Source organism: Excalfactoria chinensis, chromosome 5 (assembly GCF_039878825.1).
Source record: "Excalfactoria chinensis isolate bCotChi1 chromosome 5, bCotChi1.hap2, whole genome shotgun sequence".
NCBI classification, from domain to species: Eukaryota; Metazoa; Chordata; class Aves; order Galliformes; family Phasianidae; genus Excalfactoria; species Excalfactoria chinensis.
The window spans coordinates 10,656,323-10,670,564 of record NC_092829.1 but is presented as its reverse complement, the minus strand read 5'-3'; the positions used below and the strand labels follow the sequence as shown (position 1 = coordinate 10,670,564).

Here is a 14,242-nt window from a genome sequence, read left to right as displayed (position 1 = left end):
GTTAATAGATAATTCCAAGTCCCTGGGTCTTTTCGAAAACTCAAGTCTAATATCTTGTGTAATATAATATGATTGGATTGTATACAGATGCCTTTTGGCTGGAATGAACTGTTCTTTACTGACAGGGACATGTAGTAGGTGATCTAGTGGGATTGTTTCATGTTTAATTTCCACAGTTATGTCTTTGTTTGCTGTTAAATATTTCATCATCCTGAATTGGCAATAGAGAAAAAAAAAGAAAAAGAGCACTAAATAAATAGAGTACAGAGCAGTTGGGTTCAGAATCAAAGAAGGCTGTTTTTCATAATAACCTCCTCCCTATCCTCTACCAAAGAAACAAACAGCAAATACATACAGCCCACCTACTGTAGGATGACAGCATCTCTGAACTGGACAGTTTTTTCCCTCTTCTACAGTGTTTAACCTCTTCCAGTTAGACTCAGTTTCCCCCACAAAGCATGCAGTTCTTTGCCAGGTACAATGCCTAAAGCTATTTGATTTCTGTGACCAATACTTGGCAATATCCAGAACGTCCCTCCCAGTTCATCTCTTCCAAACCCTATAACAAAATCAGTGATGTTTTTCCCACCCTACCACACGGGAAGAGGTATGGATTAAGAGGATTTGCTTCCACATTTGAACTTCCATTCTCCTTGAGCAGAAAATGGATGTCTCAATAAATTTATGTACTGTCCTTTGGCAGTTCTGCTGTTTAATTATAGTGCAAAGGAAGGTGGGATTTTGATCAATTTCTAGAAAATTGGGATAGATATTTGGTTTAATATTTGACTTTGTGCAAGACTTTGCAGATTGTAGTAAGTATATTTATGGAGATGTCTTTATGGTCCTTCAAATTTATTAAAAAACAACTTAGTTTATTTGAACAAATAATTTATTTCATAATGGTTATTTTCAGGAGCGTTACACTTGTCCAAGTCTGGCTCTGCACCCAAGAGAGTCGGCATTTGTTGCTCAGACAAATGGAAACTACATGGCATTGTTTTCCTCCCAGCGGCCTTACCGAATCAACAAAAAGAAGAGATATGAAGGGCATAAGGTATTTCCTTTCACCAGATTGATATTACTCAAGTCCAGAAGTGAGACAGTGAGCAAAGTACCTGTGTGTTTTAATGTATTTGCTAATAGTGCTTGATGATAAATCACTGATTGGTATTAATTGCCTTCCTTTGCTTTTCTATATGCAATTTTGAATTATATACCTTTTGAAGAAAATAGTTACTAAAAGGCTTTCTGGATAGCTAGTAGCTTAATTGAATAAGTTTGTGGTATAGATGTGTCTTAATATAAACCTGGAGAAGTCCTTAGTGCATATTTATTCAAATATGTGTTTGTTTGTTTTTTTGTACTGTATTCATTCTTAAGTTTACCACAATGAACTTCCCTGATCAGAGACAGGAGTTACACTGTTGTTGATTTTTCTTTTTAACAGGTGGAAGGATTTGCAGTGGGCTGTGAGTTTTCTCCAGATGGAACGCTTTTGGTGACAGGAAGTTCAGATGGAAAAGTGTTTTTCTACAACTACCATACTTCTAGGATTGTTCGTACTTTGTCAGCGCATAGAGAAGCTTGTGTGAGTGCAGTATGTCACCCAGTATTGCCATCACTCCTTGCAACTTGTGACTGGGCTGGAGAAATCAAGATCTGGCAATAACAAGCAAAATAACTTTTCATCCATCAAAGGGTTTGATGTTTCAGAGGGAATAAACCATGATGTGCAATATGATATGTTGTAGGCAGCAGAGACCATTAACTTATCTTCTTGGACCTCTAGACATATGCTTTCATAATGCAGCTAATAGGATTCTGTGATTAGATGCTGAGCTAAGAAGTGTTCTCTCTCCTTGGGCCCTGGTGACAAATTTCAGCCCTTTTTGTGCTATTATTCTGGTGCTCAACTAGTCCAACCCTGGTGTGAGAATTTAACTTGAAGAAAATTATTGGCCATTTTATGTAGCTGTTGTTTTAGGTTTCTTAAATCAGATTGTCACTGGTTTAACTCCTTGCCCTGGTCACTTGTGCCAGTCAAGCAATGGTGTATTTCCTTGTTGATATACAGTTCAAGGCAAAACAGCGTCATACGTGCAAGAGGGGGAAGATCACAGGACAGGTGGGACTGACTCTTCTGGAAACAGGCAGGTATTACCAGCCCAGCTAATTGTAAAACGCTCTCTGTTTTAAGGGAAAAACTTGGAGCTAATTTTGAAGTCAGTAAGTCTGTGCTCCCTAGATTCCTATATTTAAGATTGAGTTTTGAACTCAGTTTTATGACTGCATATAATCAAATCAAAACTATGTGTAAGTATTTTTTTAAGGGGGGGAAAAGAATAAAACTTTTTAAATATAAGATGTCTGTACTTCATTGTTTTACTCCTGTTAATCTTTACAAGTCAGTACGCAAAATTACCATGAAACTGATTCTGTGTGTGGGGAGTGGGGCAATTAATATGCTACCTGGATTTATTGCGAATACAATGCATTTCTCCATACCTCTTTACATCATTTACACGTAGAGAATGGTTCTTGTGCCATTCTATGCAGGGGGCGTTCTTTGACATTCAGACTGTAGCTGGGCTATTTTGCAGCAAAAAGAGAATCCATTCAGCCATAACTGTATACTTGCATATTTTGGATATAGCATCTTAAGTCTTTTGTTGTCATTGGCAAGAATGAAAGGTGAGATTTTTATTTTATATACTGTTTTTAAATGCTCTGTTGAAATGGATTTTTCAGGGACAAAAATCAGAACACTTTTGAAAGTGGCAGATTCTAATTAAGAAATAAGAGAAATGTACTTGGTTTTGTAGCCTGTGTTCCTTTAGCTTGTAGTAAGTGACAAGCCTGTGCTGAGACCATGGTTCCAATTATCCTTGAATTTTTATATAGTTTGAAATCTGGATCAAAATATTGTGATTACGTAGTTTTAATCATCTTAGCAACAGCTTTGATGCATTTTAACACAGGGCATTACAGTTTAGTGATCCATGTGAGGTAGTGCAAATAACTACTTATTTTCCTCAATTTCTTGCTTCCTTGTTTGGCAATTAGATTTTTGACATAAAGCTGGATTTTGTATTTCTTTTGACTGTGTCTCTAGCACGCAGGCCAGCTGGACCTCTCAACAAACAACTCGCTCTGTGATTTGAGGAGTTACTCCTAATTAAACCTGTGGTGCTGGTGTTTATGTGATTCTTTTGCAGTATCTTCCTGAATATTGGAATGAGTTCAGGTGAAAACAAAGCAGTAGTTGCCTGTATTTGGGCTGGCTGAATCACAACTGTGTGTGGCCTGTTTTCTTTCCTCCAGGTATTTTAGTTCTAAAGATGCTCCCACTGCTTTAGAACTTGGGGCTGCCTGATGTATGAAGGATGGGCAGGACTGCAGTCCTGCGATACATCATATTGATCCCTACAAGAGCTTATCTTGGGCTGTTGCGTGTTTAAATACAGCACAGAGATCTGCTTCTGAAATAAATGTGAACTCATGGGGTAGCCTACTTGAAGAATGCTAAATGTCTGAATGAACTCTCAGTACCTTCAGCTGAGAGCACCTGTGGGTGGAGGAGAAGATCTTGAGAGAGCAGTCTCAGAGAATCGTTGCACATACTGCATAGAAAAGTAATTTGCCCTTGTAATTCTACTCATGTTGTTGCCCGAGTTTAACTTATGTCCTGAAGCATGATTCTGGTGTCTGGCATTTATCCTTCTTGAAGTGATCTTGCAAGTATAATTTTTAAACCAATTATTAGGGGAAGAGGGGAAAAAAAAAGACAAATTTTGATTAAAGGCAGTAGAGGAAAATAAAATGAATTTATACTATATAATATTAAAGGATATTAAATTTGGAATTGCATTTGTGTTTGATTTCCAAGATGGCTGGAGTTTTAATTACTTACAAGATCCAGCCAGCAGTTTTACAAAGGAATGAAATTATGCTCACAGCATTATCTTGTTAAAATCTCTTTCTAATATAAAACTGATTAAGACAGAGACTGAAATTTAATCATTTGAAATATTATAGCATAGTGGTGTCAATTAAGTTTTCATTATGATTCAAAGACAAATTCTTCCTTGTAATCTTATGTAATGAACTGTAATCAAAAAAATATCCACATTGCTCCATCATTCTGCAATTACTAAATACTGTTTGGGCTGCAAACAAGGATCATTATGGTCAGATGAAGCTTTTAAAATGTAATGAATTGTTGGTTAATTAATTTTATTCATAAAATTATAATCCAGAAATGTTTGAATCTTGCTTTAAGAGCAGTTTTTCTAGCTTTGTAAAAGCTTTCTAGGGCGTTGCGTGTTAGAGTCAAGCTAGTGATCTTCACCATTTTGAAATGGTCTTAGGCTTTGCAGATAAACAAGCTGAGTTCATTTTAATCTATTTTGTACTGTACCAAAAAGTAACAATACCAATCTCTAACATGTTATTATTTGCTACTGAAGCATTATTAATTTGGGGTATTAGATGATGCAAGCTATTCAACTGTGTCTTTATCTCAAAAACCTGCTAATTAGCAGACAGTTATTAGAATTATTGTGTTCACTCAGATGAAATACTGTTGGTGAGTCATTATATACCTCAACTAAAGGCCTAATGAGGAAGTTAGGCTATGGCATTACAGTGGGATGAGTCTTTCTGTACATTTGGGCTTTTCAGACAAATTTAAAGTAATAAGACTGAATTTAAAGCTAAGATGCTATGTTGGCACAGAGAAAAATGATAAGGTAAAAAAAAAAAAAGTGGGATCTCAGATTTTCCTCAATCCTGATTTATGTGGTTTTGAGTTGCAGACAACTGAAAACATTTGTTTTGCTTTTGGCTAGTCTTCATTTTGAACAACCCTACCACCTTCTAGACACTTCCTTTCGTTGTCACTGCTTAATTCTCAGCTTTTCTGCCTTCATTTCAGCACCCTATTTTCAGTTAAGTATATAGTAGCCCATATTCTTGTATTCTGTTCATTTTCAAAAAAAAACCTCATTTTGTGGTGCTCTCTGACTAGTTGGTTTCATTCCTGCTGTCCTTATAAAGGCAGCCAGAAATTGGAGGACTGTATTCATGCCTTTGTCTGTTTTCCAGTTCTCAGAGAATCACAGAATAGCTGGAGTTGGGAGGAACCTTAAAGAGCACCCAGTTCCAACCTGTGACGTGGGATGATTGCCACTTAACCAGATCAGAGCCCAGGGCCCCATCCAACATGGCCTTGAGCACTTCCAGAGGTGGGGCCAATTCTCCAAGTCGTTCTTCCTATTGTCAAGTAATTCTGAGTTAGAGCTTTGCTTTCCTCTGGCTCAAATATGTAGGAAAACTGCCTTCATTTCATTATCCACTTCTTACAGTGTGCCAACCTCCTTGGCAGCACAGCCCAACACAATTAAAATGAATGCTAGTACAGGAAGTTTGCAAGGACAATACTGGCAGAAACTGGATCAACTCTTAAGACCCATCCATCCTTTGTATTCATTTTTCTCATCTGCTGCAGCTTTCACTCTTTTGTTCACGCGTCTCCAAATCTAGTGGGATTTTCTTTTGCCAGTCATTCACATTGCCTACTCCCAGAGCCTAGAAAACAGCCATGTCAATAAGCAGAAGGAATTAATCCCTTTGCTATTGCCCTTCACAAAGCAGTTTGCCTCCAGGTGAGGGTCCTCCATGCATTTTCAACACAATTTGCTTTTACAATTACAAGTCTTCATACGAGCAGCCTGCTATTATAGTGTTCCTAAGCACCACCCAATGTTTTAATAGGATTTCTTCTACAGATTCTCCCCTCTTTTGTCCTCTCTTCTATCTGTTTTTCTTTTAATCTCAGATTGCTACCTTACTGCTTTGCAGATCTTTTTTTCTACTGCAGTTTTACCTGCGGAGTGTATCATCTTAGTTTGTCATGAGTGCAATTTTTGGAAAAAGAAAAGCAAAAAAATATGTCCCTATTGTTTCCACTTGCAGTGCTTTGGCTCCTAGAGTGCTCAAAGTGTGCTTCTTTCAAGTGAAACTGAGTGAATGAGCTCCAAGAGCACATTTAACAACTCTCAGCTACTGGGATGAGACTAGAGAGGGTTCCAACCATCCCCCCACACATTCCAAGAAGAGCATAGCTGAGATGCTGCATTTTCAGAAGTAATGAGGCAAACTTATTCCTGTTGGGCCACAGCTCTTTCTAATGTAAATGTTTCCAATAGTAGTTTCAAAGTCTTTTGAGACAAAAACAAGCCACAGTTTGAGAAACATTTGCTCTCCAGTGATAATACAACTTTAAGGTAAAACCAACTGACTGTGACTCAAAACCGATGGGTTCTGCAACAAGTGTGAGTGACTGATTTGGGACATATTGTTTGAGTCCATATCAGGAATAATGTGTTTGTTGATGAGAATATTGCTCCCTTTGCTGGCTTTAGATAGAAGTTTAAAGGAACTGGGTTCATTTGCCTTCCCCTGCTGGTTCCTGAATGTCCTCCTGCTCAGGCTTAGTTAGAGTCAGAAAATACCTATGTGTGTTTTACAAGTTATAAAGCTTCATTCAAATATAATCATTGCTGCATCTATTCATTTTTGTTTAAGTGCCTCTTGAAATCAATCTAAAAATTCTTGACGAAGTTCTTTGGAGAAGCTTGACGTTCACCAAGGTTGAAAACACCTGAAGTGACATTCCAGACAGCTTTAGGTTAGATATATTTGCCTCCAGTTCTCATCAGGTCATAAAGCTCAGGTAATGCTTCTACTTCTGAGTAGGATTTCTACCAGTGAATTGTTTGAAGTGTGTCCTTAGAAAAGTAATTTGTGTAATGTGTGGGTAATGATAGTGTCCCTGGTACAGACCTGGTTGCCTCAAGAAATCAATTTTCCTGTGTTCAGGTTGCTACTACTCTTCTGCAAACAAGCAGTGAAGAATCGCTTTACAGTATCATTTAGATTTATTTTCACCTATGAACTATGTTGTTTTTTCATGCTTCGCTGCATAACCACCTCCTTTGTTACCTTTCTGTTTTATGATATAAGTAAATTGCAGAGCCATTCTACCTCGAAGGGTGCAAGGAATGATCTAAGCTGGATATTAGGTAAGGAATTTCATACCTTGTATCAGAAATGGGTTATTTTTATTCTTTCCCTTTCCTCGTTTTGTTAATCCTTCTTGTTCATGATGATAATTTCTTATAAGTAAAGATAAAAGATCTGGTAGCCCCATCCAGCTAATTTGCAATCTGGATGGTTAAGTTGCTAATCTTTGCTATTTGTTTCAATGCATGCAATTACTTGAAAGGCAGTAACCATTTCAAAGCATGTACTACTGTGAGTACAAAAAATGAAGGTACACTTTATGCCATTAATATGAAGCATGCAGTCTGTGAACTTCAGATATGACACAGATGAATTTTTTTTTCCTGCTACAGCCTCAAACCCTCAATATTTTGACACAGTTTGACAAGGCTCTGAATCTTGGGAAAAAACTGTAAGAGAAAGTGTAATCTTAATCATATTCCATACCCCAAAGCTCATCCATAGATATTTACTTAAATATATATATATATATATATATATATATATATCTCCTTTTAATTTCCTGATTTAACAGGGTTTTATGAGAGAATTTTCAGATTTTTTAAAATTTTTTATTTTTTCTGTGTTATAAATACCAGTGAGGGAAAAAGACATGAGGTTCCTACTGCAGTGTGAAAGGAAGGGTCATCTCTCGGCAGGTCATCTGTACTGATCGCAAGCTCTGTTCACTTTTCATTCACTTTGTAACACCTCAGAAATAAAATGTCAGTCAAGTGAATCACATCTTAACGTCAAAAGAGATGAATCACTGCAAGCGCTCTGTAGGATGCATGGTATGCACAGTTCTGAAAATATATAGAGATCTCTCTCTTTTTTTTTATAATCTGATGCCATTTGTATTTCACAGATTATTTAAAAAGATTAATACCAAGTCCCCTAAATCCCATAGGCTGACTCAATTCTGCAATACTTTTACATAGTGCTCAAATAGAGCATGTGCTTGACTTTAGAGATGCACACCTGGAGCAGGAGGAACAGGCGACAGCATGCAGTGAGATGGACAATCTGAATGCTTTGAAGAATAATAGGAGATGAGAGGGAAAAGGAGGATACTTGGAGAATGGGTGATATTATCAGGTGAAAGGAAGTGTAAGAGAAAAGGGAGATGAGAACTGGAGACATCAGTCGAAGCTGAATCTTCCTTTGGCCCACATTGAACCTATATTCAACGTAAATTTGTCATAGGTTTGGGGCTTTGTCTTCAGGAGAGCCCTGCAGCTGTTTAGATTCCAGTAGGTAAACTCTGCCACTGCTACTGCTGTCTAGTCTTGGCTGCTTCAATGTCAAATGAATAGCTGAATACACTCAAAGCTGTGTGCTGCCGTGGGTAATTGGCATTTTGAGGGCTTCATGGGGAAGGGAACAGAGGCATCCATTGTAACATTATTAAAAACAATGCTCCTGGGATTCAAGCTTCTGATATAATTTACGTTTGGACTTCTCTTCTTCAGGAGTTCAATTTTTAATAATCTATTTTCTTAATGATGTATAGAATACTTTCCTTGTTTATTGAACATAGCAGCTGACGTACCACATTAATTATGTATCCTCAGGGATTTTTGCTATTTGGTGTGTTCTGAATGCCCTTCAGAGAGAAGTGTAGGATTCAGAAGCCTGACAAGGTCTTTCTGAAGGAATCAGCAGTTTCTCCTCTTATTTTTACAGTTGTTTATATTATGGTGCACATTCTCTTTGGTTCGAATTAATTAAAGGTCAGTAGAACAACTGCAGATTTGTTTAAATGATTTAAAAGCAGCACAATGTAATTCTTGGCCTTACTGATTGTATTTCAACCAGTTCTTATGGAGTTTTAGAACAAAATTCTTGTCATCCAGTTTAGATGCTCTTGTGCAGATAATCAGCAGGCAAAGTGGCCTTCTGAACTGATATTCCACCAAATGAAAAAGCCTGCTTTCTTGTTTCTGTATAGATGTTTGGTTGTTTTGGACCTCGGTACTGGTGAGGGATATAAAATAATGGGTAGCACTGGAGTGGTTTTCTTTTCTCTACTGTCCCCTTTCCAGCGTGCTTTAAAAGGTGCTGAAAGATTGCTGCAGGGAATCCAGTCTCAAAGTCTCCAGAATGTTAACCTTTGCAATATATTGTAAAATGCTTTTTACCTAGGTGTCTGTCAAGGGAGACCTTTGAGAGAAATGATATGGTGCACCAAAACTCGATAATAGCATCATTATTCAAGCTAGGAGGCTTTTCTCAACACAGCTATTCACCGAATTCTTTTAGTTTAATAGATTCTCATTAGCTTTGCATTAGTTATTTCTGAACCTGAGATCTTCATTGAAGGTAGGAACTGTATGAGACAATGCAAAATAGTTTCATAAGAGAACTTGTCAGAGGAAAAATTTGACAGTAATTTGAGCAAATTATGGCAAAAATATCAATGGTCTCTTCAAATATTTTCTAGAGGGCTGTTATTTTGCTTCATAGCATAAGGGCTCATCATTTGCTGCTGAAATTAATAGCTGTGTTTTTATTTTTAGCACTCATAATTAGAGATTAATTTGCTCTCTAAATGCTTACGTTTCAAATTCCGCAATCATTCCCCTTAGAGCAAGTAATGCTCTGAATCTCCCTGAGAAAAAATCACAACAATTAAGTACATTTGAAGTGTTACTACATTATCTGGGAGATTTATTTTTACGCTTCTATGGGTCTCAGTCCAATCCATGCTGAAGTTGCTGTCAGTCGGGGATGACTCAAGAGAAATTCCAATAAAGGCTTCCACATAACGTCATGGTGCAGACCTAACTATTATGTAGAGCTTTTCTTTTTGCTTTCAAATGTGACTTCTCCCACATATCCACATCATGTCTTGGGTGGTTTGGTTGTTGTTAGTTTAGGTTTTTTTTGTCTGTTTCCAATGTTTCTCTGCTTGTCAGTCCATGATGGCTCCTAAGAAAAAGGACTGCCATGTTATTTTATATATGTAGAGTACTCGTACATTTGTACGGTGTAAATACTATCAAAATAGGATAGCCAACAGTCTTAGATATGCTACTGGGAAAGAGCTGGGAATGTTCAGCCTGGAGAAGAGGAGGCTCAGGGGAGACCATATTGCTCTCTATAACTTCCTGAATGGAGGTTGCGTGAACAGGGGATCGGCCTCTTCTCTCGTGTAATTAGTGATAGGACTAGAGGGGATGGTTCCAAGCTGCGGCAGGGGAGATTCAAGCAGCACATTAGGAAGTATTACTTCTCAGAAATGTTGGTCAGACACTGGAATGGACTGCCCAGGGAGGTGGTGGAGTCACTGACCCTGGGGGTGTTCAGGGACTGGGTGTTGTGTTGAGGGACATGGTTTAGTGGGAGCTATTGGTAATAGGTGAATGGTTGGACTGGATGATCTTTTAGATCTTTTCCAACCTTGGTGATTCTGTGATTCTATGATTTATCTTTCTGATTTTAGTGCCATTTGTCACCAGACAAATAATACAACGATTTGTGAAAAAGGTGTATGTGAAAAGATTTTTTTTTTCTATTTCTCCAGTTGTAGTGCTGAGTTTTCCAGAAACTAGTCTTCAGAACGGCCTTTTTGTTCAGGCAGTTATTTACAAACATCTTCTGCAGCGTTATGACATGTACAACCAGTGAGAGGATAAAGCCTGTTTTCTTTAATATCCCTTTGCCCCTTTGATTCATATAGGACATTCGTGGTAGCCTGAGGTTTTCTTGTTGTAACACACTAAAGGTAAAAAGCTTGTACTCGTTTTTTATTACACTGGTCATAGTGTAATATGAAGTCTTGTTTGTAGAGGACCACTTCAGAGGAGAAAGCAGCAGGGTGAGAAGTGCAAAAAGCATTTGCCACTTCACTCTCCAATTTCTTAAGAGAGCACCAGATGTGGGATTTCATGTCAGGTCCCTCGAGCTCAAGGGCTGTGTGTCAGAGGAATGTTCTCTGTGAGCAGACTCAGCTCTGTTTGAGCAATGCATTGTCCCTGGTTCTTTGCCATCTGCAGTGCCCTGCAGAGATAAGGGGGAACTAGATGGGGCTGGAAGATGCAGCAGCAATGAGTTTTTCTCCAGAAGGGCTGATGTTTTTGAATACTGGGCATCCACTTGCATTCTTCTGCACGTAGAGACTGCTAAAGGGGAGACAGCCTCTGGCCAGCTGGTGAAAAGTCTCTCTGCTGTATTTGTATGGGAGTCCTCAAGCTGTACTCTGGAAATTCCTTCTACAGAGCTTTGGAGGATTTGGCAGTGGATGGTTTTAATGTGCAAATCCCTGGGCTAAACATCTAGCACATCCTCACATGCACTTTCAGAGCTTAGTCTTGGTGGTAATGGTAATCCCCACTGGTAATGCAGCTTGCAGGGTCCCAAGGTGAATACACACTGTGAGGTATTTACTAGCAACATTTCTGTCAGAGAGGCTGAGAGGCTGATCTTTGGCACATTGAAACCTGTGACAAAACTGTCCTTTGGCAAAAATACTGGGGAACAGGAAAACATATTATTTGTGGAAGGACAGCAAGCTGCTATGCACTTTTGTCTTTTAGTAATATTTTCAGGACAGGATTTAAACTTGTCAGTACAATAAATAAAAAATGTAGAGCAAACAGGTTGCCTGGCACCCTTATTATGAAGAGGAAAATAATCAATAGACTCCAGGTGGCCAGAAAATGTATCTCTACCATTTATAATACAGTTGATCTATTTCTCAGGTTTCATATCAAATGCTCTTGCTAGAGGGCTGAAATTCATCTGAATTATTAATATGAAGTTTCTAATAGTAGGAGAATTGTCATAATGAGCAATAATACACGTCAGTTAGCAAGCTTTATGGTAGAAAATATCTTCCTCGTAATCAGGATATGGATATACATGCAAAGAAAAATCTTCAGCCCAGCAAAATTCTCTGCTATTTTTCTAGGCAAACAATATATTACAACAGTCAAATGGAAATTTGTTTGTTAAATAGAGCAGTTTGCTGTAGCTTCTGGAGGCTTATGCTGACAAGAATCAAGATGGGTAGTTTATCTGCAGTTTGTATTCTAATTTGTCTAAGTTCCCAAATAATTCTAATGTGATTCAGATGTGTAATTAGATGTGGTGCTCCCCAGTCAGCTAGTGTGGTCTGTGAATCACCAGTAGGTTTAAAATGAGCCCAAAAACCTTTATAAGATTTGGTGTGTGAGATGTCCCTAGGATGGCTAGAGGCATGAAATGAATATGCTGTAAATAAACTATGCCAAAACTTTCACTAGCCCACAGAGAGAGAGGAGAAAATGCTGATGAATGTCAAAATGATAACATTTGAATGCAGTGGGTAACTCCTGCCTTAGAGTCGTAGGACTGGAGCAGAGGAAAATTGATTAATTCATCCAGCACAAGAAAGAAAGAGAGAAACATGATTCTGACAGCACCGTTAATTAGGAAAAATGTGGAGAGGTAAGTCCATTTATGCTATGTGCCTTTTCATCTTTGTTTCCAAACAGCTGCAGCCTCCATGTCATCTCCACAAACATAGGGATGCAACAGAAGACACTGCAATTTTTGCAGGGTTGCCCTATGAGCTGGTGGAGAAATTCAGAACTGAATATTTCTAGTAATTCAGTTCTGATCATCTCTTCTCCTTTTGGATCTCTACTGCCTGGACAACAGGAATCAAGGTCAGCAGTAATTCTAACCATAGTGTATAGCTTGAGGTTGTGGCTCCCCAGATTAGGTTGCTGTTTTCTTCCTTGTTCTCTGGATGTATCTCACTGTTGCGTTGTTTGTCACTATACAGACCTAGATTAGGATTGTATATCCCAAGACGTTGAATGTAAACATCCATTTTTCTCTCTTGTGCTTCTGCTGTGTTTGTTTGGTTTTTTTTGGCTTTTTTACATTTTATCTTCAAGGAGCACTTTTTGCGATATATACAGCAGGGCAGCTCCTTGCAGTATGAATACCACAAACATCAAAACCTGTCCAGACAGCCTACAGTGACTTTAAAACTGATGTAATAAACAATTGTTGCTGTATGGAGCAAAGAAGTGCTGCAGTATCTGTATGGCAACTGAGAGCCTTAAGGGAATTATCCTACATTTGTACGGTGTAAATGCTATCAAAATGGGACAGCCAACAGTCTTAGATATGCTACTGGGAAAGAGACTTTGTCTGTTGCTGTCTGCCAGCAGTACTGCACTCCTGGGGCTGCCTCAGGACCCTCACAAGTTGGCCATCTGCAAAAGAAAGGGATGTGCTTTGCAATTGCTCTTTGGTAAGTGGGGTTTCTCTGGAATGTCCTTCTCAGATGATGAGTGCTTCCTTCTGGCCTTGCTAAGAGCTGCACCACTCCAACAAACTGCACAGCCCTACCTCCTTGAAGCCTTCCTCTTCTTTATAATTTTCCAGGAAAATCCATTTTTTGTAAAGATTGCGTGAAGTGATATTCAGTGTTAAGAGATTCAGAGCAATCCATCAGTACTGATGTTTAGCTCCTTTGAATGGCTAATGGAAGATGGTGCAGATGTGTCAAGGTTGTTTGTGGCAAGAGTGGTACTTATTTTTTTAAAAGATCTCTTGTGTGGATTGATAAACAGCTTTGGCTAACTAGCAAGCATATATAAGCTGTAGAGTGCTAGAAAATATGATGCATGCAGTTCAGTACCTGTAGAAACTTGAGGTGGGACCTAGCATCTCTCTAGTAATTTCTGAACCATAGAATCATTGAAGTTGTATAAGATCACTAAGATCATCTAGCTCAATAGTATATGCTGGTACGTTTGCTCCACTAATGCATTGTTTCAGTGTGCTGGAGTTTTCCAGGAGAAACCACCAGGAAGAGAAAGGGTTGGCCAACAGCAGCACATTTCCCACAGACACTGGAGTGCTGTCCAAATGCAATGCCATGTTCACTGGCTCTGGGAGCTATGGCTGAAAGTCTGCCGTATTCACTCTTGATCTTAGGAGAAATAACATGAACTGTCTGAACTTCAACCAATGTGTGAGGTATGCATGAGTCTGGGACAAGGTGCTGTAGCTAAGGGACTGGCCTATGAATAGGGCATTTCAAATTTCACATCTGAAAGGATAAAAGGTTAAGGGTGAGAATTAGTTAAGGGTGCACATTTGGTAAAGTGTGCAGGTAAAGCAATATACATAGCCTACGCAATTACAGTCATCAGACTATTTTGTCAAGTACTGTATA

The 14,242-nt window shown here is 38.5% G+C and overlaps 1 protein-coding gene across 2 annotated transcripts in view; it reads left to right on the top strand.

Moving 5' to 3' along the window:
• WDR25 (WD repeat domain 25) overlaps positions 1–2,444 on the top strand; it is a 57,086-nt gene extending 54,642 nt beyond the window's left edge. For both annotated transcript variants that reach the window (XM_072338261.1, XM_072338259.1), the window contains 2 exons: positions 917–1,057; positions 1,451–2,444. In XM_072338261.1, coding sequence (XP_072194362.1) covers positions 917–1,057; positions 1,451–1,672 — 363 coding nt within the window. In that variant the 3' untranslated portion in view covers positions 1,673–2,444. The remainder of the gene's footprint in view (positions 1–916; positions 1,058–1,450) is intronic.
• The last annotated feature ends 11,798 nt before the right edge of the window (positions 2,445–14,242 follow it).